The sequence below is a fragment of the Protopterus annectens genome, chromosome 2.part0, assembly GCF_019279795.1.
Source record: "Protopterus annectens isolate FY-2018-M chromosome 2.part0, PAN1.0, whole genome shotgun sequence".
Classification (NCBI taxonomy): Eukaryota; Metazoa; Chordata; order Ceratodontiformes; family Protopteridae; genus Protopterus; species Protopterus annectens.
The window spans coordinates 838,264,533-838,291,533 of NC_056728.1; the positions used below are offsets into that span (position 1 = coordinate 838,264,533).

General features: G+C 39.4%; 1 protein-coding gene across 1 annotated transcript in view; it reads left to right on the forward strand.

Moving 5' to 3' along the window:
- The window catches only part of LOC122793251, a 234,987-nt gene that overhangs the window by 154,685 nt on the left and 53,301 nt on the right, over positions 1-27,001 (forward strand). Inside the window, exon 6 of the mRNA XM_044061105.1 lies at positions 8,139-8,210. Coding sequence (XP_043917040.1) covers positions 8,139-8,210 — 72 coding nt within the window. The remainder of the gene's footprint in view (positions 1-8,138; positions 8,211-27,001) is intronic.

The following is a 27,001-nucleotide window of genomic DNA, read 5'->3' on the forward strand; positions in this document are numbered from 1 at the left end:
TTATGTTTCAGTATACATGCTAGAGATAGGGTGTCATTGATGCCAGGTGCACTGCTTGCATCTAGTCGCACTTGCCACAGGCATTCCCTGACCTCTAAGATGGTTTTATAGTCACCCCCAAAATCCTTTGTGTATAATCTATCTATAACAAAAAATAAAAATTTATTGAAATTAATACAATCTTTGGTGTGGTTGTATAATGAATTAGTTGATTTCTTGTTTTTGATGTCCCTATTGTGTTTCAAGATTCTTTGTCTCAATTTTCTTATGGCCATACCAACGTAGAAGGCAGGGCAGGATAAACAAGTAGCCACATATATGACCATTTTGGTATTACAATTACAATAACCAGGACTCTTCAACATCCTCTTAAAATTCCCCACCGAAACATATGGGCCATCATTGATGTATTTACATGCTTTGCAATTACCACATTTGGCCATCTTAGCAGGCCTTTGACCAGTGGACATGGGTGTTCTCTCCAAGTGTTCTTTAATGTTTAAACCCCTACTGTTTATAAAAAGGGGAAACTTCCCTAGTGTGTCTTGCATATCTGTGGGGGGTATGCTTTTCCATGTCCATTGGATGATGTTTTTTACTTCAATGGCCATGGTGTTATATTGTAAGACCATACCAGTTTGAATATTCTTCACTTTTTGTTTATAAATATTGTTGTTCTCTACATCCCTTTGACTGTCTGCCAGAATAGGCCTGAAGTCTGTGGCCCTTCTTCTAATAATATCTTGTTTAACTATAGTGAGTAAGTCCAAGGGGTAACCCCTTTGGACAAACAAGTCAATTAATACCTCCAGTTCTTCCAGGAATCTATTATTGTCACTTACTATGCGTGACACCCTGATCAACTGGCCCTTGGCCACATTCTTCTTAAAATAATAAGGGTGGCAACTATCATAGTGTAGAAATAAGTTGCTGTACGTTTTCTTCCTAAATAACTTGGATTCTACCTTCCCGTCTTTGATGTATAATCATAGATCCAGGTAGTCAATAGTATTTCTATCCACCTTGTTGGTGAATTTCAAGAAAGTTGTTGTGTTGTTCAAATAGCCTATAAACTCATCCAAGTCATCTCGAGTACCTTTCCAAAGGAACAGTATGTCATCCAAAAATCTCAGATAAATAATCATCCTAGATCTATAATCAGATGTCAATAAATACTGTTCCTCCCATTTGGCTAATACTAAGTTGGCATAAATGGGTGCACATTTTGTGCCCATAGCCACCACAGTGGATTGTTTATAGAATTCACCTTCAAAGCCAATGTAGTTGTTTTCCAACACAATCCGCATCAAATCGACCAGTAAACCTCTCTTCACCTGGCGCATGCCACTACGTTTATCTAAGCTCTTGGCAAACCAGTCTAAACCAGTATCATGGGGAATTACCAAAAACAAATTTACTATGTCAACGGTTACAAACCAAAATTCCCCTAAGTGTGTATCAAACAAAGTCCTAAGGCAATCCAAACAATGCCATGAGTCTTTTAATATGTGTGATATATTGTCAAGAATCTTCTTGTTCGTAATATCTATAAACACTGCTAAGGGTTTCGTTTTTGATCCCCTAGCCACCACTATCAGTCTAAAAGGTGGATTGATAGCATCTTTGTGAATTTTGGGAATTCTGAATAAACTGGGCATAACTGGATGTTCCACTAGCATGTAATTATACTCATCATAATTAATTATTATTTCACAAAGGAACTCATAAAGTTGCCAGTCAGTTTTTGTATATGCCTTCTGGACTTCAAATTTGGAAACTAATTCATAAGTGTTGGAATCATGTATAATACTCTGCATGTTCCAGGAATAATCAGTATTCGTCATAATGACTACCCCTCCTCCTTTATCTGGTTTCATAACCCTGTAGTCATTACTGGACGAAAGTTCTTTTAAGCAAAATTCTTCAGCAGATGTTAAATTTCTGTTATCCATGGATGACTTTTTATCAATCAGTCTCCTAATCGCTATAGTACACAAACGTTCAAAAGCTAGTATCAAAGGGTTACATGGTGGTATAAACAAACTACTTCTTTTAAGTGTAAAGGTTTGTGTCTCTCTATCAATGTGGTGTTTGTTGCCAAAAAACAACCTTAAATTTAACTGCCTAGTATACAACAAATTATAAGTAATTTGCTAATGTCATATTTGAAGTTTGGAACAAATGAAAAACCCTTTTTCATTAACCTCAAATGACTTTCAGATATATCCAAATCTGAGTAATTATAAACGTGAAAAGATTTGTCTCCAGTTATAACAGGGCCCACATTAATATTAGTCTCCAAAAATTGAGTCAAGGGGTAGCAAGTGAATCAGAAGAGGTGCCTGCTGGTACGTCATTATCACCCGATAGGCCATCCTCAGTACTGAGGGTAGGGTCAAAAACCTTCATCAGTTCTATTTGTTTCATCTGTAGTGCCAATTGTTGCTGTTGAAGTTGTTCCTCCTCTGTCCCCCACCCCTCCAGTTGCTTCCTGACTGAAATCTCTGTCTTTGGGGCATTCTCTGGTCCAAATGTTCCGGCGGGTGGCCCTGATTTCTGAATTGGTCTGAGCGTTTCAATGGATGTTGGTTCTCTAAAAAAACTTCTTCTTCCTCACTGTCAGTATGTGTCCCTTCAGTGACACCCACCTCAGTTTGAATTGTTTCCCTCCTTGTGCCCCTTCCATGTGGCTTTCTCTTATGTTAGGTGAAGGGTAGGACCTCTTTTCTTTATATTCATTGGTGTCCCTTAAAATCTTTTTTTGTTTTCTTTCCATACTAACCTTTACAAACTTGTCAAGATCAGTTGTAATCCTCTCAAACCTATTTCTATTACTTTCAAAAAGTAAATCATTCGTAATGTTTTGTTTAAGTATGAGTAATTCATTCTTTAAATTATTAAGTCTACTGGTGTTGTCCCTAATTAGTATTCTCATCAAGTCAAATCCTGTTCTGTCAAATAATTCTAACATGTTGTGGTATGCCTCTGAATCAGCCTCGATTCCCATTGGTATTTTAAATACCCTGAGGCCTCTAGGAACTTGGTTCAATTCAATAGACCGTTCTAGGAAAACATTGTCCATCTGTAGTGATTTATATTTCCTGGCTAATTTTTCAAATTTTAGTAACTGAGAATTAAGTGTTCCCAGATCAGGGTTCTGAAGCCTAGATGTTGTGTCGCCTAAAACGGGGGGTACTAAAAAGTTCTCTATGTCAAATAGTGACCTTCCTGGTGTATTGTTACTATCTTCCCCTCCTGTTCTGTTGTTCACATTATCATTGTCCACCCTCAAAATGGTATTCCTTTCCACCCTCTGTACATTAGCATTAAGCTGTCTTTCTGTAGAAGTCCCTGGTGGTGTGTGCATGGTAAAAAGTTCAACCTGTGTGCTAGTTAAACTGTCATTCTTGTCGTTGCTTTTGTTAGCATGTAGTAACGTAGTAATTTGTCTAGACAGTTCTAGATATTGAATCATGTTGTTCCATTGTGCACAGTAGAACCTTATGAATGTGAACAATGTATTTGAATTAATATTAATCACTAAACACAAATACCTGATGTCAATTGCCTGGTGTAACAATAGGCACAAACCAACAATTTAAGCTAGAGTTTAAGTTAAGTATTCAAAATCAACCACCTTTACTCTAGCATAAATATACTTTGAATGTATACACAACCATGAAATAGTAAAAAATAATAAATAAACGTAAAAACAAAAAAACTAAAATAAACACATAAAAGTGAATGGTGTAACAAAATAAAAACAAAAAATAATAATAATAAAAATATAATATAATAATTTTGTGTGCATAACGCACCCTGTAGAAACAAACTAAATATGCAAATAGGGCTAACACATCTCACAAAAGTTAGAGAGCATTGTGTGATATATAATCAAGAATTGTTCATTCAACCTCCTTTTCCTATGTTCAGAAAAAGATTATCAAACCAGATAAGAAAAATTTATAACAATCCACCACTCATAATATTAGATAAATACAGGAAAACAAGTCCCAATCTAAAAAAGGACTAAATTTGAATAACAATGAATAATTCTAACCAGTCGCATTTATAAATAAAAAATGCTGACTAGTAGAATACATTAAATATCGTTAAACAATGTCACCTTGCAAAATCCAGTAATAGCACGTTTCCTTCCAAAATGCTCCAAATGTTCGCCAAGAAAAGAAAAAATGCAATTCTTTGTCATGGAAGAAAAAGCATACTAGACTGCATCGCTACACCTTAATCTTCCTGGCCAAGGAAACAAGTGTGATACAATGGTTCCTCTGAAACAAAGTTCCCCTCACACTGGAGCTTGCAGCCATGAAAAGAAAACACACTGCAAAGTTGTCACCAAGCAAAACACACAACAAGCGGCTAGAGTTGCTGCTCTACCACTAGTCCAAAAGCCTTTTGTCGTTCACAGCTACAAGAGGAACAGTCAATAGTTACTGGTTACCAGCTTCGAAATAGCCAATAAACACTAAAGTTGAAAACTGTAACCTGTTTGTCACCTCAAGTGATGTAGTTCCGGTAAAAAAACTGGGTGAGTAAATCACATCAGCCATTAAGCCGTTAAACTGTTGGTTAACCCTGGTAGCTGTTCAGCTATCTATGATACTCCCTGTGCAAATAGCTACACCAACATGGTTCTTGCTCAATGGGAAACAACGATATGTGCAACGTAACAATAGCTTCACCCATTATCTGAAGTTTTATTGAAGATTCGTGGATGACATCTTTTTGTTATGGGATGAGACAAAGGACCAGCTGACACAGTTTATAGATTATTTACAATCTACAACTACTTTTTTGAAGTTTACTTTTCAATGTTCTTGTAGTGACATTGATTTCCTTGATGTTAGTATTTCTAAGAAACCTGAAATAGGCTTTGATACTAGCTTATTTAGGAAGCCTTGCAGGTGGAATGGGTTACTGCAACGTAATAGCACGCATCCTGGCTGTGTTTACAGAAATATTCTTAAGAGCCAGGGCATACATATTTCACAATTAAATAGTTCAGATGAAGGTTTTCTTAGAGATTTGACTACGCTGAAATATAATTTACTAGACAGGGGCTATAAGTTATCTGAAATAGACAAGATGTGCTCTGATACTATGCCTTATAGGAACAATGTAGCACAACCATATTTTAGGAATGGTAAGATTGAAGCTACATGTAGAGATATAAATACAGTAGGAGTAACAGAATTAAATAGTAGTAGGAGGGCTCCTTTTATTTTGAATTACACCAGTGATATTTGAACTATCTGTGATATAATAAAGAGGAACTGGTCTATTCTACACACCAACGACCAGATTAAGGATTTAGTGGGTGATCAACCTCAATTTGTTTTTAAAAATAAGAAGTCTCTAAAGAGAGAGTTGTGTTACAGGGACAGTAGACAGAGAGCTACCAATGGAGAGAAAGGTGGAGGGATGGTCCATTGCAATAGATGTAATTTCTGTTCATTTATAGATATTTCAAATTCATTTAGGCATCCACAGATTGGCTATGTATATAGATTTAATGTATCTGAACTGTAATATGAGAGATGTTTATTTAGCAGTCTGTAAAGTCTGTTTTAATTTTTATGTGAGGGAAACAAATTGCTCCCTTAGGGAGCCTAAAGCCTAAAGCAGATGCCCTATGCTGACCGCCTTAAAAAACTCCAGCTATACTCTGTCACATATCGTCTACTCAGAGGTGATCTCTGCTTAACATACAAGGCCATGTCAAACCCAGAGCTGTTGCACATGTTACACTTAAAGAAATCCCAATCCCTCAGAGCCACACGCTCCAGGGATCTAAACCTTGTCATCACAATAAACAAAACATGCTGGAGGGATAGGGTCCTGACCCAGAGACTCCCCAGACTCTGGAATAGATTTCTCATACATGTCAAGCAGAGTGCCTCTTTGGCCCTCTTTAAAAGGAACCTTGACGATTGGATGGGAGAAAGGAAATTCACCCCGGGGATCACGTCAGTCACCCTGCTAGACAGGGGTCCAGGGAAGTAAATAGTGTGGGAAGAAATAGCCAGGGAATTGTTATGGCTAGGCTTGTATAGGCCCTAGGGCTGATAGCCTAGTACCAACCTATGAACCTATGAACCTATGAGCGTATTAGAGAGCATATTTATTGTTTTAAAAACAATGATTTTAGAAGTCCTGTAGCTAAGAATACTTTTGAATGCACAAAGAACATGTATTCACATTTAAAGTGATAGAGAAGGTTGTAAGAAATGAGAGAGGGGGTGACTTTAGGAATTACACGGAGCAGTGTGAATTGTCTTGGATTATAAGACTACAAGCTGATAAGTATCCTGGGTTAAATTACAGGGTTTCTTTAAGACCTGCATTAAAAGGTAGAGACTTAGTTAAATGATTTTGTTTTTTATTGTTCCATTGTGACTGGTTATATGTTTAATTGATTAATTATTGTTGTTTTGATAAAAGTTTTACTGTCTTAATTTTAGTTGTAGTCTGATGAAGCACTCATGAAGTGTGAAAGCACTTACCATTAAGCTTTATTGTTTTTGTTAACCGCTCGGTCGTGTTTCTGTGCTCTTGCTTTCTTGTTTTGTTATTGTTCCTAAGTAAAAGGCACAGTTAATTCCAAGAGGGTGTGTTTTTATTTAATTTTGTTTTTATTTCACAATGCAAGAAATGACTGTAACAGCATATACTGAGACAAAAGCAGATGATCTCAAATATGTGCAGCTAAACATTTTGATACACAGTAGCCCACATTACGAGATAGTATATCAACTGCAAGAGAAGCACTGTAGCTCAGATTTTAAGTTATTTGATGCTCAGTTTCAGACTTTAAGGTTCTGTGCTGACCTCAGGTTCCTGTATGTGTGGCATTTTCTTTTTTTGACTCTCTAGTTTTCTCATGCCTCCCCAGAAATATGTTGTTGCTTTGCTAGTCAAAGCTATTCATGTGTATTTTCTTTACCTTTTCCTTGCGGTGTGACTTGATGCAGAAATGTGCAAATTAAGAACAAGTTCACTTATTTTGTTAGCAAATGAAGAAAATAATGAAGTAAACCAAAAATACAAAATTGTGAGCTTAGCTGCATGGCACAATGTATGTAAACCTGACTGCATCTCACACAACTGGGGTTCAATTAGTGACCCCAGTACTAGAAGAGGAAGGGCAGAAGGTAGAGGAATGAAAGGACATGGCCAACTCATCTTTCCCAGAGGGAGTGATGGGTGCAGGTGCTCACTGAGCACACAGTGTGGTATGATATGTCTTGTGAGCAGCAGGGAAACCACCACTGGTGATTGATGGTGAGAGAGTGGTTTGTTTGTGGCAATGCCCTTTGTGGAAGAGACAGGCACCCAGTGTGAACAACTCGTAGCATGCCTCTTCCCTCACAAGCCAATCCTGTGTAGTGGTTGTAGAGCTTACAGGAAAAACCTGAGGCCAAGTTCTAAATGATGGAACCTCCCGTTTAACTCTTTCCCCATGATAGAGAACATATGGGACAACTGGCCAGAATGAGGGCTTATGTTTGCTGGTCAACAGGGGAAAAGAACTGCAAAATAAATAAATGAAAAAGAAAAAAAAAATGCAAAAACAGAAATCCTTAACTCATTACCTTCTTATCCTGAAACACTGGATCCTGTAACAAACTTAAGCTAAATATACTTACAAGAGGAAGGTGCCATCAGAGCAACATACTACCCAAAATAGTGAAGATGCGCAACAGTATTCAAGCTGAGTTTGCAAATTCAAGTTCCCAAAGACTTAGCAACAGAATGAAGATAAGAGTAAAAGGATGCCAGTCTAATTTGCTGTAGACACATACTTGTACATCAGATAAAATGAAACTTTAATATTTTTATGGGGGAAAAAACTTTTATTTACTAAAAAGAAACATTTAAATCATATCCATACAAGACAAGGGAGTTCCCCATTATCCATCTAGTGAACATATGAGTCTGCTATTATATAACTAATGAAGAATAGGCTTAATGAAAAATAATGCTCAATACTGAAGTTTCAATGGCTAAATGGGTTACTTCATTGTGAATTATATGATTTAATAATATGTTATCCCATTAAGATTTTACTCTAGTATGATTTGATGCAAAAGAGAACATTGTGTCTTGTTTCCAAATAGAATAATCCTTCTGGACAATCTTTGTGGATAGAGCTGCCACAGAACCAAGGGCCTAAAAACCAGCAACAACAGGTAGGATTTTTTTGGTTGAAGTTGATCTCTATGTATTTTATGATACTTTCTCATAACTTATTTTATTGTATCATATAATCATATTTTTTACTGTAAGGCACTGCTGTTAATTAAGATATATTTTTAAACACTGCTGCACTGTGACATGACGCTGATTTAAAGCATTATATGTATGTCATAAGGAGTGTCACAAAATAAGCCATGACAATGCATGCATAGGAGCACTCTCCACTGCTAAGATGGAGCATAGCTGTCAACCTTCCATCTTCCAAGTGAGGAACACTAACCTTCATACTGTGAAACAAATGGGCAAAATGTGGAACACATAGTAATGGCTTACTAACAGCTTCAACCAGGAAGGTCATAGGATGGTTAAAATATACTGGTTTTATTTATAAAAAAGAAATTTTAATGAATTAAAATTATTTATTTCTACTTACCATGATTATCAGTTAAAACATTCCTAGCATCGAATGCGTGTCAGACCCTTTCAATGTGGAACTTGAAGGAACATGAGCTTTTTAAGACCCCAAATGAATTATGTTCCTCGTAATGAGGTACACCTCACAGCTACGAGATGGAGCTATATCACTATCTTAGTATGCATTCTGTGTAGAAGGCCATGAACAACAAAATTAAATTAAAAATAGAGAAGCTAATCTATGATGCCAGACTACTAAATGATTACTTTGTCTTGCAGAACTGCTGATGGCAGATAAAGGTTGGATGTCCAGTATGGGACAATATGTTCCATATAGGCTGCTCATTCCTATATGTACAGAATGAGTTTCACATCACATTCACTTTACAGCTTGCTTTCTTTGTCCCCTTTTTGGGTACTTAGCACAGAAGATTAATGCTATGAGTTTTTAATGGTCTGCTGCCTGTAGTATAAGATTTTATTTCCTCAGCCTCTGTTTGCCTAATGTGTGACTGAGCAAGTCACTTAACCAGACAGTGCTCTGGAGTAATTGGAAAACTAGGCTGTGTTCCTACATGGTCTTCTGGATCACTTATGAATTCCTCATAAAGACTTACCTTATATGCGTTCAATGCTTTCTTGTATTCTGTTAATTTTTTACTTTACTGTCTCCTCAGGAAGGCTATTTCATTCATTCACAATTTTTTGTCATATAATTCTTCCTTTTATATACATTGTATGTTCTGTATCTTCATATAGTATTCTCTTGTTCTCTGTGATGCATGTGTCTGTAAAAGATGCTATCTGCTTAGACTCCATGGACTTGTTTCAAGTACTTAAATGTTTCTTTCATGTTTTTTTCTCTGCCTTCCTCCTTCGTGACCAAACATGTTAAACTCTTCCACTGCATCTCCATATGGCTTTATGTATAAGACCTGCACCCATTTTGCTGTGCATTGGAGATTTCCCTTTACCCTGTTGATACCTTTGCCTGAATGACATCTGTAGAACTGTGCAGAATATTTCACATGGTGAAACAGTATCCCTTATGTGAGATGGTACTCCTAACATTGCTGTGCTGATGTAAACAATGTGAAGTTACTTAATAACGATCATATATTCTCAGTAAATGCTAACTAACATTACACATTATGTTATAGTCTGTATACAGACATAATAGTGATTAGCAGTTTTCCATCAGGTCGTAGGGGATATTTTCTTGTAAACTAGAGAACTCTACTTGGTTGCCCAAACATATGAACTTATATTCATGCAAGTTTATGTTAATCATGACAAAAAATGTGATTTACTGTATCTTCCCTAGCATTGCAACTATCTTAATATAATTGTCCCTCTTTTTTGTTGCATTACCACATATTTAATCACTTTATGAAAACTCGACATTCAGAACCAAAAACCTGGGACCACCCCTCTCTCTCTGAGATTATATTCTACTATATGCTTGCTGCAGGGTTTCCTAAATTGTAAAACTGTTGCTGATATCCTTCCCTCCATCTGTCATCTCTGTACTTTTTCCTAAACACTACACCACTGATAGACAATGCAGTATGACTGTATTATGTCCTTCATTTATTCAACTTTCAAGTATTTACTTGCACAATAGTGTCACTATTTCTGTGTGTACCAACCTGCCCTCCCCATAGATCTTTTCAATGCCTGTGCAATGGATATTCTCTACCACCTAAATCCTGCCTGTACGTAATGGCAGTAGGAATGAGCAGAACTGTCAAGACTTTTTTCCTTTGTTCCCACTGCCTATTGAGCAACAGTTCCTTCCTGGCCAATCAGTACACTTGTTCTGCATCATCTGGGTGAGGGTCAATAAGGCAGAGGAGCCATCATTTAGTCTGCCTTTAGGAGTAATTTGATGGTTTTCTCTTTTTTTAATGAGTTCTCTGCAGACGTCCAACTTGCAGATCCTAAAGGGGACATAACAAATAACGTACAACCTCTCTCTCTACTAAACAAGAGTATACTTTAAACCACTGTCTTTTTCCTCCAAAATAAACAAACTTCCTGTTTCTCTCTTACTTCTTTTTTAAGACTCATTTATGCATCTCTAACTCGCTGTTTTTCTACCTCACTATTAATACTTTTTTTCTTTTTATATCTGTTCAATCCAAATAGTTCTAAACAGGTATATTTCTGGTATATTTGTTATGTTATGATAAAAACAATTGTTTTTGATCTATTGTATATAACGTATGAACTCTATGTTATCTTCTGTATTTTATCCATTTTTGTATCTGTTCATTTGTATATTGCATATACTGCATGCATGTCTGTTCATTATTATTTCTTGTACAGTTAACATATTGTACTTTTTTGGAGCTTTTCTCCTGGAGTCTCCACTGAGAATGGGTCATTGGCCCAGTTGGACTAACCCGGTCAACAAAAGATAAATAAATGATAAATAAATAAATAAGCATGTGCTAGTTGTGCCTCACTTTTACAAGGGGCATTGCCAGGAGCAGCCCTGACCCTTTCTCTGGGAGAAGTAGCACTTCCTTATGTGGGCCCTGAAAGCTACCCTTTCTATTCCTCCAGAGAAAAGCAAAAGGGCAAACCCCATTCACTCTTTTCCCTCTCTGCCTGGCTCCACCAGTTGTGGGGCTGCTAAATGAACCCTGGTCACTTGGGTCACAGTAAGGGCTCCATTCCTCTGTACCCCAGACCAGGCATACCTTTCCAGATTTGGTCTTACTAGTGCTGTACACAATGTGACATCAATGAATATTGATACAGCTTAAAGCGCTCACCATTTCTTTTGTTTTTTTACTCAATAAAGAGGTTTTCTACTTAAGCACTCATCTCGCCAAGTGTTTTATGAACAGCAGTTTAGCTGTGGTGCTTAGCTGAAGATTTCATTTCGCCTTTTCAGTTCCTGTTCTTTGGCAAACTTCAGCAAGTGTTAACAGGGTTTTTTTCTCAATTAATATTCATGCCTCTTGAGCCCATCCAACTGCCAAAAGGATCACAATCTTATCTTAGCCTTTTCCAGTGACTTTTTCTCACTGTACTGTTACTGTGTTACTCAACCTAGGATCCTTTTACTTTCGTTAAACAAAACTTCTGTAAGGTGTAAAAAATGGAACAATATACTAATGTAATTATTAAATAAAATAACAGCCATCAAACCTTCTGTTCTAATCTTGGTTTGCATAAAGAATTGTCTCAATAATACCTTGCAACTACAATTTCCTTAATATAAATATATATCCTGCTCCTCCCAGCCCCCACAATCTCTCCTTCTCTTTTTTCATTAGTCTACCTCCCTGAATTTGGCTATGAGCATATCTAGATGAAATAAATAGTGTCATAATGCTTAACATGTTTTGCTAAAGCCTTTATTTTCATACCTTATATTTTAATACTTCAAATTGCTTTCTGTGGTGTAAATTTTGCTTTTGCAGTGTGAAGCATACTGAATTGCTTTTATATTTGAACTCCTTGTATATTGCTGCACATATTAAAAATATTGGCCCGCATCTGTCATGATAAGACTTAAACATATATTGCCTGGATGACAATATTTGAACTTATAATCCATCCATCCAACCTCAACCCTTTTCCCATTTTGCATATGGGGTCAGGGTGTCACTTTCAGCAGTGACAATCATCTCGAGCCAAGGTTTACACTGCCGGGTGGGTAGCCCTGCCGCAGTAGTTCATTCATACCACTCACTCGCACACACACTTTCACCTACGACCAACTTAGAGAACTCTACTGAAAATTGTAATATTTGTTCAAAAAGATACTTCTAGATAACAGTCTGCTTTACCCTTCCTGCTAATGTTCATACTGTTTTTAGATCCCTGAGAGTCCTTCCAATTTTCATCTTAGCTAAAGGATAGTACAGAAACAAAATCAGGTTGAAATGAATGTAGAATCATCTATCAGGCCATCAAAAACTGGAACAACTATTTTCAACTTTTAAATAGCTGTAAAGCTACTATGTACCTTGAAAACTATGAACCTATGCACCTTGCAGATGGCTCAGTGGTGCAGCTGTACTATTATTGCCTCACAGCAAGAGGTTCTCCGGTTTGATTCTCAGCTGGAGTACCTTCTGCGTGGAGTCTGCATGTCCTTCCTGCACTTGTGTGGATTTTCTCTGGGTATTTCAGTTTAAAGGGTTACATGATGTTTTTTATGCATTGTCTAGAATAAGCAAAGAAATGCAACACGTTTTTGATTCAGTAATCTTGACTCACACATTTTTTACAGGCACACTCTCCAAACCTGCTATGTCTTACACCTTCCCCTTAAGGCATATAGCATCCACTTTAGGATTTCCATTCCTCATTGTGTCTTCCACTACTCCTCAGAAAATCTTCTAAAGTCTGTTAATGAGTGAAGTAATGGATTCTTCTGCAGATGGCCTCTGTCAAAGACCGCTTATCGAGCTTCAATGTTTGCACTTCTCCCAGTAAGCAGGATAGTCAGCAGGATGCTAAATGAGGAAGTGTTGTTGTCCTGCTGGAAAGTGTCAACAATACTACCTATAACTGAGGGGTCCCTCTATGGTGGCAATAGCAGGTGTATATCATAGGTTCATAGGTTCATAGGTTTATACTAGGCTATCTGCCCTAGGGCATTTAGAAGCCTAGCCCAGAGTTTTTGTGGCTTACGCCACCCCATTAGATTGAAGGATATTATGCCCATTATTTTGCTGTGCCTCTGTCAAGCAGTGACACTGATGTAATCCCTGGGGTATACCTGCGGTCTCCCATCCATTGGTCAAGACTTCTCTTGAATAAGGCCAGCGAGGTGCTCTGCCTCACATGTACTGGGATTTTGTTCCACAGCATAGGGAGCCTCTGGGTGATGAATCTATCCCTCCAGCACGTCCTATTTATGGCTGTATCAAGGTTTAAGTCTCGTGCTCTTGTGGGTCTGATGGATTTAGATTTTTTGAGGTGAAGCATGTTCATTAGTTCCGGGTTGGACATGGCCTTGTAAGTCAGGCACAAGTCACCTCTGAGCAGGCGATAAGCGACTGAGTAGAGCTGGAGCTTTTTCAGTCGGGCAGCATGGGACATATTTTTGAGACCCTTTATCCTTTTGGTGAGGAACTTTTGGGGCCTTTCCAATTGCTGCAGGTGTCGGGTTAGATACATTCCAAATGGGGCGTTGTACTCAATCATCGGTCTGATGAGTGATGAGTACAGGGGGATGATGACTTCCTTTTATCTAGATGTGAAACCCTTTATGATCAGGTGGGCAATGTAGAAGGTCTTCCTAACTACTTTGGCTATGTGGGTGTCAAATGAAAGGTTACTATCTACCTGGGTCCCCAGGTCCCTGATAACCTCTTCTGTGCTTAGTGGATTGCCACCTATATGGTAGCTAGGGGTAACCTTGTTTTTCCCAAAGGGTATGACTATGCATTTTTTAGCGTTTAACTTTAGGCCATGGCTTTGGCACCAGTTATCCGTTTCTATGAGACCCTTTTGAAGGATATCTGTGTCTGATGCGTTTTCAACTATGGCGCCCAGTTTGCAGTCATCTGCAAACTTTGTCAGCCATAATCCTCCTGTGCTTGCCTGACTTCTGAAAAGTAGATGCTGAACAAGAGTGGACCCAGGACCGAGCCCTGTGGGACACCACTTGTGACAGGCTTGGAATCTGACATGGCGCCAGCAACTCTAACCCTCTGGGTTCTGTCACTTAGCCAGTTTGCAACCCATCTTGTGATGTATGGGTTTACATTTAAGCTGGTGAGTTTTTCTATGATGCCCGAGTGGGGTATCGTGTCGAAAGCCTTTGCCAGGTCAAGGTAGGCTGTGTGGACTGCCTTGCCCTCATCAATGGCCTTGGTGACTGTTTCGAAAAAGTCAACCAAGTTTAAGAGGCATGATCTGCCCTTGACAAAGCCAAATTGGGTTTGATCCAATGTCTGCAGGTCCCCTATGTCTTTATTTATGAGTTCCATAATGATCCTCTCCATAGCTTTGCAGACCAGGCTTGTCAAGCTGATGGGACAGTAGGTCAGTGGAGGCACCACCTTTGTGCAATGGGACCACAGTAGCCGTACGCCATTCCTTGGGTACGTATCCTGAGGTGACGCTAAGATTAAACAGCTGCCCTAACTGTGGTTTTAATTCCTCAATGAGCTCGTGGAGCACACAACTGGGGACACCATCTGGTCCCATGGATGCTGTGTTTTTCGCCTTAGAGAGAGCTGTTTTTACCTGAGCATTGGAGATGTTTGGGATGCTACAATCCTCTGGTATAGATATTTCTCCTTTTGGGGGGGAGGGTGGGGAGAAATTTGCACTGAACCTGTCAGCAAGTATGTTGGCAATGTCTGTAGGTTCAGTGATCTTAACATCATTTTGTACCAGTTCTGAACATATCTGGGAGTTTCTTCCCAGGTTTCTAACATAACTAAAGAAAGTCTTGTGATTGTCTTTAGAGTCTGTGGCAATTTTTCTTTCAAAATTTGCCTTGGAGGATTTTATGAGAGATCTTAGTTTTTTTACTTACTATGATCACGGGTGTCTTCCCTTTTAAGGATTTTGCTCTATCATGTAGTAGCTTTCTCCTTTTGTTGTAGAGCTTGTTTATGCTGGGGTCCACCAGACTGGACGCCTGCCTTTGGTACAAAGAGTCTTTGTTTTGTTTGGGATTGCCTGATCCATGCAGTCCTGTAGGTGCTGGTAGAAGGCATTTGTAAGTGATTCAGCGGTTTTAGTGGTGGTTTCTTCTGGCTCTGGGGCTTTGAAGGAGACCACACCAGTCCTAAGAAGTGTGAAGTCGGCTTTAGAGAAGTTCTTCACTGTGGTCTCTCTCCATAACTAAGGACCTGGAGAAGCTTGTATATGATAAAGTCTTTTCCTTCCTTGACCATTAAAATCTGTTTTCACACTATTAACATGCATTTAGAGCCAAATGTGAGAGTGATACTGACATCCTTAAAATCAAACACCATATCATTATAGTAATGGATGGAGACAGGTGATGGGAGTTATCTCCTGTACCTGTCCAAAGCATTTGATATAGTAAACCATAATATTCTGGTAGAGCACATCCTGCAGTTCTTATTATACACATGATTTACAAGCATACCTCTCAACTCTCCAGAATATCACAGAAAGTCCAGAGTTTTGCCTCATATTTTGGGTCTGTTTCTCCAAAAATTGTAGTTTTATGTCAAATCACTGGTAAATCCTTGAGGACTGAGGTCAGAAAATAATGAGAGAAATTTGAGTTTTAGAATTCATATCTTATATGAAGTTCAAGCTAATATAAAACCTGTTATTCTATCAACTTTCTAAGTTGGACCTTTTCCCCCATTATTTATGGCCTTGTCCAGATTTCTTGCTCTAACAGGTTAAGAGGTATGTTTACAAGTTACTTCTCTAGAATGCCTCAGTGTCATAACTTGTGTCATAATTTCAGAACCAACGCTTCACCTTAACATTGCGTTTTTCTGAGTTTATGTGAACATACTCTGGAGACACTGAAGTTGTTCTAACATCAACCAGAACATAAGGGATACATTTTTCGTTCCACAGAGAAGTAACTAGCAGGTACCCAGTTAAGACCCCAAGTTGGCCTGCATCAAGTAGAGAAACTGCTGTCACAGAGGAACTTTCACCTAAACCTGGGTTGTAACAAGGTTGTTCCTTTCAAATTATTACAAAACTGAGGAGACAAAAGTGCACTTTATCTGATTACTAATAGCCTTGATGGAACTAATACTGAAGTAATTAGCAGGATTAAATTATCTGTTTTCCTCTTGGACCAGACAAAAAAAGCACATTTGGCACTGCAGTTATGACTTTTTTATCCCATTATGATCCACAAAGTATTATTATCTAACTGGAGTTGCCAAACTTATCACTGGATCAAATGCAATAGCTCTGCACTGTCAGTTTCTGTCAGCTCTTGCATGGCATGGGTTTTCAGCGATGCCATCAGTATCTCTAAATGTCTGTCATGATAACTTTGTAGTTAATGTTTGTCTTATGGCTCCACATTCTAGGCTTCATTACGTCCATTGGTTACTGTCTATGTTGAATATGCATAGTCTTCTTGGGCTCTTGAACAGGCAATCACATGTCCAGTAATTAATTGCCCCATTTGTCAATAGTACAACCCCGCTACTTTAGCAGTGGGGTTGCACTTCCTTTACTTACATGTAACAAAACCAGGATTCCACCACTGTTTAGGAAAGATGCAGGTTTCAATGAGCTGACAATTTCTGCCACTGGAATTTGATAAGGTGCTCTATAACCTCTCCTTGCAGCAATATACATTTTATCTGGGAACTCTTTTTGCCTTCCACCTTTCAGAAATGTTCTGGTTGATTAGATATTCCAGTATATCAACATATGCTGCATTTTTCCTTTCCATCATAAACAGAATTATGACTGAAAAGAGCCCAACATATTAGTTTGTGTTGCCAGTTAAATAATAAACAATTTTATTAACTTAAACTGATAGCAACTATACTCAGTACAGGATGCTTGCAGAAAATTCCTGGTGATTCTTCTCCATGATTTCTGGTGATCCTTCTCCATGCTCTCCCTCCTGGCTGTTGTATGCCTGTAGAGAAAGTCATCCTTGATAATTTCTGACTTCCCTAAGGATGGAACTTCTCTCGCAGCCTAAATGAGTTTGCTGTAGAGTCACATGCCGCCTATATTGGTTAACCATAGCTTGCTGTACTATTCTTGTGCCCTCTAACTGCTTCACATCTAATGGCAATAGAGCTCACTGCTCACAAGAGATTAGATGCTTAACTTCTAATGATGAGACTGTACTCACAATGTATATATGTCATTCAGCACATGTAGACATGCACAAATGCATATATACACACTCATACACACACATACATGCACACACACACACACACACACACACACACACACACACACACATAAGTTCATACACACACACACACATACATTCATGCACACACAAACACATACACATACACACACACACACACTTATATACATATATGTTATCCTCAAAGGAGATGACCTGTTAGTCACAAATTAATTTCTGTAGATGCCTGCATATCACTTTCAAATAAATAGATTTGTCAAATATGTTTTAACTGTATACAGGCAACCTTATTTACATAATTTTACATCCTTGATATGTAAATATCAAATAACTCTTGTGTGTTAAATAAAATTAAGGCTTCTATAATCAAACACTATGCAATTACTCAACAAAATAAACAATAATATTACCTAAAACAATGATGCCTCACAGAAAGAGGTTCTCCGGTTCGATTCTTGGCTGGGGTGCCTTCTGTGCGGAGTCTGCATGTCCTCCCTGTGGTCGCGTGGGCTTCCTTCGGGAGCTCCGGTTTTCTCCCACATCCCAAAGACATGCAGTAGGTGGATTGGACACTCTAAATTGGCCCTAGGTGTGTGTGTATGCATGTTGGGCGCCGGGCTGTCAACTCAACACCGTAAAACTCCACTGCCAATCATGAGCAGACAGATGATCCGCTGTGGTGACCCCTAACTGGGAAAAGCCAAAAGAAGAAGAAGATTACCTAAAACAATGACATGTCTAAAATATCAGAAACCAATGGTAAAATAATATAAAGTTATACAATGTTCAACTTAATATTCAAAAATAGAAATGTTGATTGACATACCAGTCAACAAAGCCATGATAAATATTGCATTGCTTCCCACAAATGAATTCAGTAGGCAAAACATAGATTCAGGGAGCTGATAAAAAAGAATTATGATGTCCATCATTTGTTCACCATTGCTAACTGGTGAAACTAAATTAATAATACCTTTATTTTAAAAAATCATATTCTACTTTTAAATGATTACACACAAAACTTACTAATTACTTGTAGTTGGATTTCTAATGATGCACCTCAATGCTCTGGTATAGAGACTTTTTAAACTTAAATTGAGATTTTTCTAAGCATCTCTACATCAGAAAAGTCAACACTACTTGATTTTGTTTTGTCATTTCTTTGCTGGAACTGTTTCTGAAGCATTTTTAGTTGTAACTGCATTATTTTGTTCTTTGACTAAAACAGTCTGCTTAGCCAGATGTTGCTGATGGTTTGGAAATTATAGTAATTAATCTTATGAGAACGGGGACTAATTCTTTCCATTTTCAAAATATATAAGCACCACTGGATTATAGAATTGTTTGCTGGTTGATTATCTTGTTTCTGTTGTTTTATTTAATTGCTATTTGCAGCATGGACCAATGGGCCTTTGCTGTCCTTTATGGCTGGGTCTCTGAAGTTGTGCTTCATTGCACTGGTTTGGAGACGATGTTTACATAAATCATAAATTCCTGAGTAGCTCTACAACAAGGAAGTACAACTATATAGCACATAATTTTGTTTTGACGTTCCTGTTGCTAGAACTGTTTTTCAAGCATTTTAATTATAACTGCATTTTTTAATTCTTTAACTAAAAAAAATAAAATAAAACAGTTTGTTTATAAAGGTGTTAGGGCTGCTTGGAAAATTCATTTTAAGAGTGAAGGTTAATTGCATCAGTTTCTAAGTTTCTGAGCACCACTGGTTTTACAGAGTTGATTGCTTGTCATTCTCTTGTTTCTTTTGTTTTATTTAATTGCAATATCTAGCACATCCTCTAGGCTTTTGCTGTCCTTTGTGGCATGATCTCTGAAACTACATCTCAGTACACTGGTTTGGAAACATTTTATTACTAAACTGATGTTTTATGTGCATTGCTACACCAAGAAAGTAAAGCAATATAATACACGTGATTTCATTTCTGTTGCTACAGTATAATGGTTTTTGAAGCATTTTAACTGTAACTGCATTATGTTCCCCCCCACCCTGCTCTTTTTGTGTTCTTAAACCCATTGTCAGTCCCTTATTCTAATTTGACCACATATTTCCCTCTATCTCCTATTTCACTGATGCTGTTAGTAAGCACAAATGCATCATTTTGTGAAATCACTGACTTTAAGCTATTTAAGGACTTCCACCTTACCATTGCATTCCATAGATTCAGAATACTGAATGCCCATCTATCCATCCAAACTGTGTTGCTCTTTTGTACTTCCCGAGTAGTCAGCCCTTTTCTTAGGTTCATAGGTTCATAGGTTCATACTAGGCTATCTGCCCAAGGGCATTTATAAGCCTAGCCCATAGTTATGTGGCTTTCGCCACCCCTTTAGTTTGAATAAAACTATGCCTATTATTTTGCTGTGCCTCTGTCAAGCAGTGACACTGAAGTAATCCCTGGGGTATATCTGCGATCTCCCATCCATTGGTCAAGATTCCTCTTGAACAAGGCCAGCGAGGTGCTCTGCCTCACATGTACCGGGATTTTGTTCCACAGCATAGGGAGTCTCTGGGTGATGAATTTGTCCCTCCAGCACGTTCTATTAATAACCGTGTCAAGGTTTAAGTCTCCCGCCCTTGTGGTTCTGAGGGATCTAGATTTTTTGAGGTGAAGCATATTCATCAAATCTGGGTTTGACATGGCCTTATATGTCAGGCACAGGTCACCTCTGAGCAAGCGGTATGAGACTGAATAGAGCTGGAGTTCTTTCAGTCGGGCAGCATAAGACATATTTTTGAGACCCTTTATCCTTTTGGTGAGGAAGTTTTGGGGCCTTTCCAGCTGCTGCAGGTGTCAGATCAGATACATTCCGAATGGGGCATTGTACTCAATCATAGGTCTAATGAGTGATGAGTACAGGGGGACGATGACCTCCCTTGATCTAGATGTGAATCCCTTCATGATCAGGTGGGCAATGTAGAAGGTTTTCCTAACTACTTTAGCAACATGAGTGTCAAACGAAAGGCAACTGTCAACCTGGGTCCCCAGATCCCTGATGACTTCTTCTGTGCTCAGTGGATTGCCACCTATATGGTAGCTAGGGGTAACCTTGTTTTTCCCGAAGGGTATGACTATGCATTTCTTGGAGTTTAACTTTAGGCCATGGCTCTGGCACCAGTTATCCGTTTCTGTGAGGCCCTTCTGAAGGATATCTGTGTCAGATGTGTTTTCGACTATGGCGCCCAGTTTGCAGTCATCTGCAAACTTTGTCAGCCATAACCCTCCTGTGTTTGCTTGTACTTCAGAAAAGTAGATGCCGAACAAGAGTGGACCCAGGACCCAGGAAACTCTTGCCAGTTTTATCTCATCTGGTCATACTAATGATTAGTAGAAGTTTAAACTGGGGAAGTTCATTCTTTTAGACTGCTAATGCCTCTCTTTCATATCTTCCTCCCTGCTTAGTGTAAAGTGCAATATCTAGAAGTGTTAGTCCACTTTTCCCCCTTTCTTACTTTTAAAATCTGCAAATCTTGGCCAAGACTGCCATTAACTGGAGATCTTTCTTCATCTTTTATGTATTGTGCTGTAATTACTCTACGCTCTGCCACACTTACTTTACTCATTTGAACACATAAGCAATGGGCAAGATGGAGGATCAATATGATGCATTCCCCTCTGTTGCCCGTCTTTTATCACTAGGTCTCCTAAGGCAGTATACTAACTGCCCTATGCTCACAGATAACACACATATTCACAACACTGATAATTTCCTTGTAAGTGGTGTAAATACCTAATTAATCTGGAATTTTTCCTCTCACCTAAAACTTGGCCAGTGAGCATCATATATCTCCACCACAATCCTTCACTTATCATGCCAAAATGTCTTAAATTGAGGCTATAAAAAAGCTCATTAAAAATAAGAATATTAAGTCACAACATAATTCATCCACCTTATGCACCCCTGTGATAAAGAGTCAACCTGGAAAACACTCTAATTCTACTGCTCTGAACTTCAACAGCAACAGAAAAGCCTTACTGATAGGTGACTCTGTTGTCAGGTTCCCTGACTCATCACTTACAAAGCTGGATAATAAGAGAGTTCCAAAGAGTTGTCTTTCAGGCACAATGATTTCTGTCTTTCCAAGGGCTCTGAGGACTCCAGCTGCTGACTATATGAGTGCAACACAGTAATAGTACATGTGGATATGGACAATTTGAAATGTAAAACCCAAGGGACATGCAGAGACATATATCAGAACTTAATATGCATGTTGCAAATGCAGGTAAGACAGAAGTCCTGAATGTAATGCACTACAACTCTCTGGAGTTATTCAAAATGATGCATCCTCTTCTGACTCCATAGACAATGCAAATATCCTTGCAAACAATTCAGTGCTGACTTCTAGCAAAACCTTGAAATATCTGAGTCCCATACTCCATCAATTATTAATAAAGATCTTTTACTGAAAATATTAACTAAGACCTGGTTGCTTAATTCACAATATTAAACATGCCCTTGCAGACTCACTCCTTAAACAGTTTAATTTAAGTTTAGCTACTTGTTTCATCTCTGAGTGTCATACTGCATTTTTGATGCCTGTACATAAGGATGGTGTTACAACCAGCCCAGGTGATTAAAAATCGATACTTTTTACAAGCCTTGCCTGGAAAGCCATGGAAAATATAATTGATCTCATTGGTTCATAGGTTCATAGGTTCATAGGTGTGTACTAGGCTAATGGCCCTGGAGCCTTTACAAGCCTAGCCCATAGAAGTGCCCTGGCACTGTGCAGCCCGATGTTAGTTACCAGTGCCTCTATCAAGTAGAGCCACTGAAGTGATCCCCGGGGTGAACTTTCTATTTCCCATCCACTCATCAAGATTTCGCTTGAAGAGGGCCACTGAGGTGCTCTGTTTGACATGTATGGGAAGTCTATTCCAGAGCATGGGCAGTCTCTGGGTTATGAACCTGACCCTCCAGCATGTTCTGTTGATTGTGGTAATGAGTTTGAGGTCTCTGAAGTGTGTGGTTTGGAGGGATTGGGATTTCTTTAGGTGTAACATTTTTAACAGGTCTGGGTCAGACATGGCTTTGTAAGTCAAGCAGAGATTGCATCTTAGTAGACGATATTAGACAGAGAATAGCTGGAGTTTTTTGAGTCTGTCCATGTAGGGCATGTGTTTAAGGCCTAGGATCCTCTTCATGAGGTACTTTTGTGGCTTCTCCAGCTGTTGCAGGTGTCTAGTGAAGTACATGCCAAATGGGACATTATACTCGATGATTGGCCTAATGAGGGAAGAGTAGAGAGAGAGTATGACCTCTTTCTACCTGGATGCAAAACCCCTGGTAATGAGATGTGCAGCATAGAAGGGCTTTCTGACCACAGTGGCAATGTGGTGGTCGAAGGAGAGGTTGTTGTCAACCTGTGCCCCCAGATCTCTTATAACGCTTTCAGTATTCAGTGAGCTCCCATCGATGTGGTAATTAGTGGGAACTGAGTTTTTCCCAAAAGGGATGATGATGCATTTTCTGGCATTAAGCTTAAGACCATGGTTTCGAGACAAGTCATTGGTCTCAGTGAGGCCTTTCTGTAGGATGTCTATATCACTTGGGGAATTAATAATGCCTCCAGCTTGCAGTCATCTGTGAACTTGGTCAGCCAGAGTCCCTCCATGTTGGCCTGGACTTCTGAGAAGTAGATGCCAAACAGGAGAGGACCCGGGACCGATCCCTGTGGGATTCCACTCATGACTGGTCTGCAGTCTGACTTGGAGTCTGTTACTTTCACACTGTGTTTTTTATCTGTGAGCCAATTTGCAATCCACCTAGTGATATAGAGGTTGATGCCTAGTTTGGTGAGTTTATCAATAATTCCTGAGTGGTGAATGGTATCAAAGGCCTTGGCCTCAGTAAGGCCTTTCTGTAGGATGTCTATATCACTTGGGGAATTAATAATGCCTCCAACTTGCAGTCATCTGCAAACTTGGTCAGCCAGAGTCCCTCCATGTTGGCCTGGACTTCTAAGAAGTAGATGCCAAACAGGAGAGGACCCGGGACCAATCCCTGTGGGATTCCACTCATGACTGGTCTGCAATCTGACTTGGAGTCTGCTACTTTCACACTGTGGTTTCTATCTGAGAGCCAATTTGCAACCCACCTAGTGATATAGAGGTTGATGCCTAGTTTGGTGAGTTTATCAATAATTCCTGAGTGGTGAATGGTATCAAAGGCCTTGGCCAGATCGAGGTAGGCTGTATGAACTGCCTTGCCCTTATCCACAGCTCTGGTGACTGACTCAAAGAAGTCAACCAGGTTGAGCAGGTATGATCTCCCTTTCACAAAACCAAATTGAGTGGGATTTAGAGTTTGGAGATTCCCTATATCCTTGTTAATTAGATCCATGATGATGCACTCCATAGCCTTACATATCAAACTCATCAGGCTAATGGGGCAGTAATTCCCAGGGTCTGTAGTTGCTCCCCTTTATGGAGAGGGATGACTGTAGCAGTGCACCATTTGGTAGAGACAAAGCCTGAGATGAGCCTGTGATTGAACAGGGCACACAGATGTGGTGCCAGTTCACTTTGTAGTTCATGTAGAACACATCCAGGGATATTTTCGGGTCCCATGGAAGCTGTATTCTTGGCCTTGGGCAATGCAGCTTTAACCTATACTGCAGTAATGTTGGGTGCCTGGCATTCCTCCACTATTGTGACTGGTCTTTTAGGGGGGGAGAGAGGGGTAAAGTTGGCATTGAATCTATGTTGGCAATATCTGTTGGCTCAGTATAGGAGGTACCATCGTGCAGTAACTCAGAGGCTTTGTTGTTGCTTTTAGTGTCTGCTGCAATTCTGCCTTCATAGCTGGCTTTAGAGGTTTTGATGAGGTTCTCAACTTTTTGTTGAGGCTAATAAGGGAATTTTTCCAGTCTTGGAACTTCACCTTTTTCTGCAACAGTTTCTTCCTTCTATTGTAGAGTTTATTAATGGCAGAGGACCACCAGATTAGCTTCCTTTTTTTGGAGGAGAGCATCTTGGTTCTGTTGGGTATGGCTAGTTCCATGCATTTATGTATGTGTTCATACAGTGCATTGGTGTATGATTCGGCAGTCATGCATCTATTTTCCATTGACATGGGTGCTGTGAAGTTAGCCACCTCTGTTTTAGGAGCACAAAGTCAGCTTTGGAGAAGTTTTTCATGGTGGTTACATTTGCGAGGGGGTGTGATTGAGATGTAGATTTCCATGGTGATTAGTTTGTGGTCAGATCTAACCAGGAAGTAAGTGACTATTCATGTAGAGCAATGGTTACCCATGGTAGCAATAACCAGGTCAAGAATATTGCTTCCTCTAATGGGGTAAGAATGAGCTGGTCCTAAGGCATTGGAATTGATGAATTCCAGGAAGCGTTGAGCCAGTGTATTGGTGCATGAGTAGTTTTCCCAGTTGATGGAGGGGTAGTTGAAGTCACTTAGTATGAGAGTGTTGGGTTGGACCCTAATAGTTTCCAGGGAGCTTAGGAACGTGTCGTGAGAGTCTTGAGACATGGCTGGGGACCCTATAGCAGCCTACGACCTGAATCGCCATCTTACCCAATGTTAGTTGTACCTGAAGTATCTCAGATGCACTATGCTGGGCTACTAGTCTGGAGGTGTGCATATCCTTTATGAATATAGAGACACCACCACCTTTGGAGCTACGGTCCATGTTCTTGGGCCGAAAGGTGTGGAATGAGTTATAGCCTGATAGCACAGGGGTGCTTTCTACTGCTTTAAACTAGGTCTCCATTACAGCACAAATGTCGATATTCTCCATGTTGATGAGTGCTTCGTGCAAGTGCATCTTGAGATTTAGACTTCTGGCACTGAGCAGCATGACCCTCAGATTGCATTTATTTATAGCTTTTATGGTGGCAATTTGGTCTTTGGAACATTGCCTAAAAAAGTCACAATAGGGGTGGCAAAAGCCTTAGCCAGTATCCAGAAACCCAGGGGTGACAGATGCAGGTCATCTCTGGCAAAGCATTGAGGTCTGTCAATCATGCCATCCCAAGCAGACAGACACTGGATCCCCTTAAAATGACACCAGAAACTTAGCCAGTTGTTGAAATCAATCATTTTCTGCTTGTACTGTGGTATCATTCTGGGTGACTGCAGGATGCTGCTCAGGGCTAGGGTAATACCTGCCTGGACCACATAATCTGGAAACTCCTCCATGTCTCTTTTCATGTAGTCCAGGGAGGTGCATCTCAGCACATTCACAATGACATGGACAGTGACAGAGTCATACTTGTACTTGTTGTGGAGTGACCTGAGTGTGTGCGTTATGTGTCGGATTCTGGCACCTGATACACAGCTGACTGTTACCTTCTCCTTATTCAACCTAGTGAGTGGGACATCGGTGTGCCTCACTATCGAGTCCCCTATGATTAGTATATTGGGCAAGCATAAACTACAATATCAAGAATCTTATTCATGACCTCACTGGGTTAGCTTTGTAAAGGGTAGATTCTGTATACTGAATCTAGTAAAATTCAAAAGGGTTAGACAGGCTGTGGATGGTAACCATGTTGTACACATGTGTAGCCTCACCCAGCCAAGGCCTTCAAAACTATTTGCCCATGCTGGCATCATACAGATTCTAAATGTTAAATAGTTTAAAACATCAACTTTTGTGAGTTGCATGCACCTCATAAGAAATGATGAAAGTGATCAGCAGTGCCCCTCAAGGCTTGATGCTGGAACCTCTCCTTTTTAGCCTTTACTTCTCATATCTCCATGCAGAAAACCAGGAACTCTAATTAAAATTTATAGACAACTGCAAACCGGAGGTTGTTGTTAAGTTACCTTCTGACACCCAAACCCACCAGAATGAACTTTTCCTAATAATCTCTTTGGTGTACTAAAACTGGGCTCAGACTAAATGCAAAAAAGTGCAGTACCATTAGTTTTGGTAGAGAAGCTTCTCTTCATCATATTGTAAAGACAACATACCACAACAAAACAAAACCATAGTATGGACCTAGGTACCTGGGTTGATAATTCCTTCTCTTTTGACCCTCATAACAATTGTCAGGAAAACCTTTTACTTAGCACAGCTATTTACCAAAGGAATATCTTCAAGGTATAAGGAGGTAATCACTCCCTTAAACTCAGCACTGATCAGACCAGTTATCAAGCATAATTCCCCCTTTGGAATATATCCTACTGAACATATCACACAATTAGAAAGACCCCAAAGGTTTCTAACCAAAATGATCTGGGGCCTAAAGTCCCTAAGCTACCAAGAAATGCCAAAAGCTCTATCCCTTTACTCAGTGTTTGACTTTTGGGAGGAGGAGATCTCTGTCTTGCATATCGTAATATTATATACTGGCTGTTCTCAATCTCCTGTATCTCTGCAAGTCCACTTTCTCCACCAGTAGTAGTAGTATCAGACATGTAGGTCTTCACCAACAGATAAATAAAACATGATGGAGAGCTGGATCATAACCCAGAACCTCACAAACCTCTGGAATAAACTTCAACATGTAAAACTGTGGTACTCACTAGTTTACTTTAAACATTACCTAGATGACTGGATGGGTA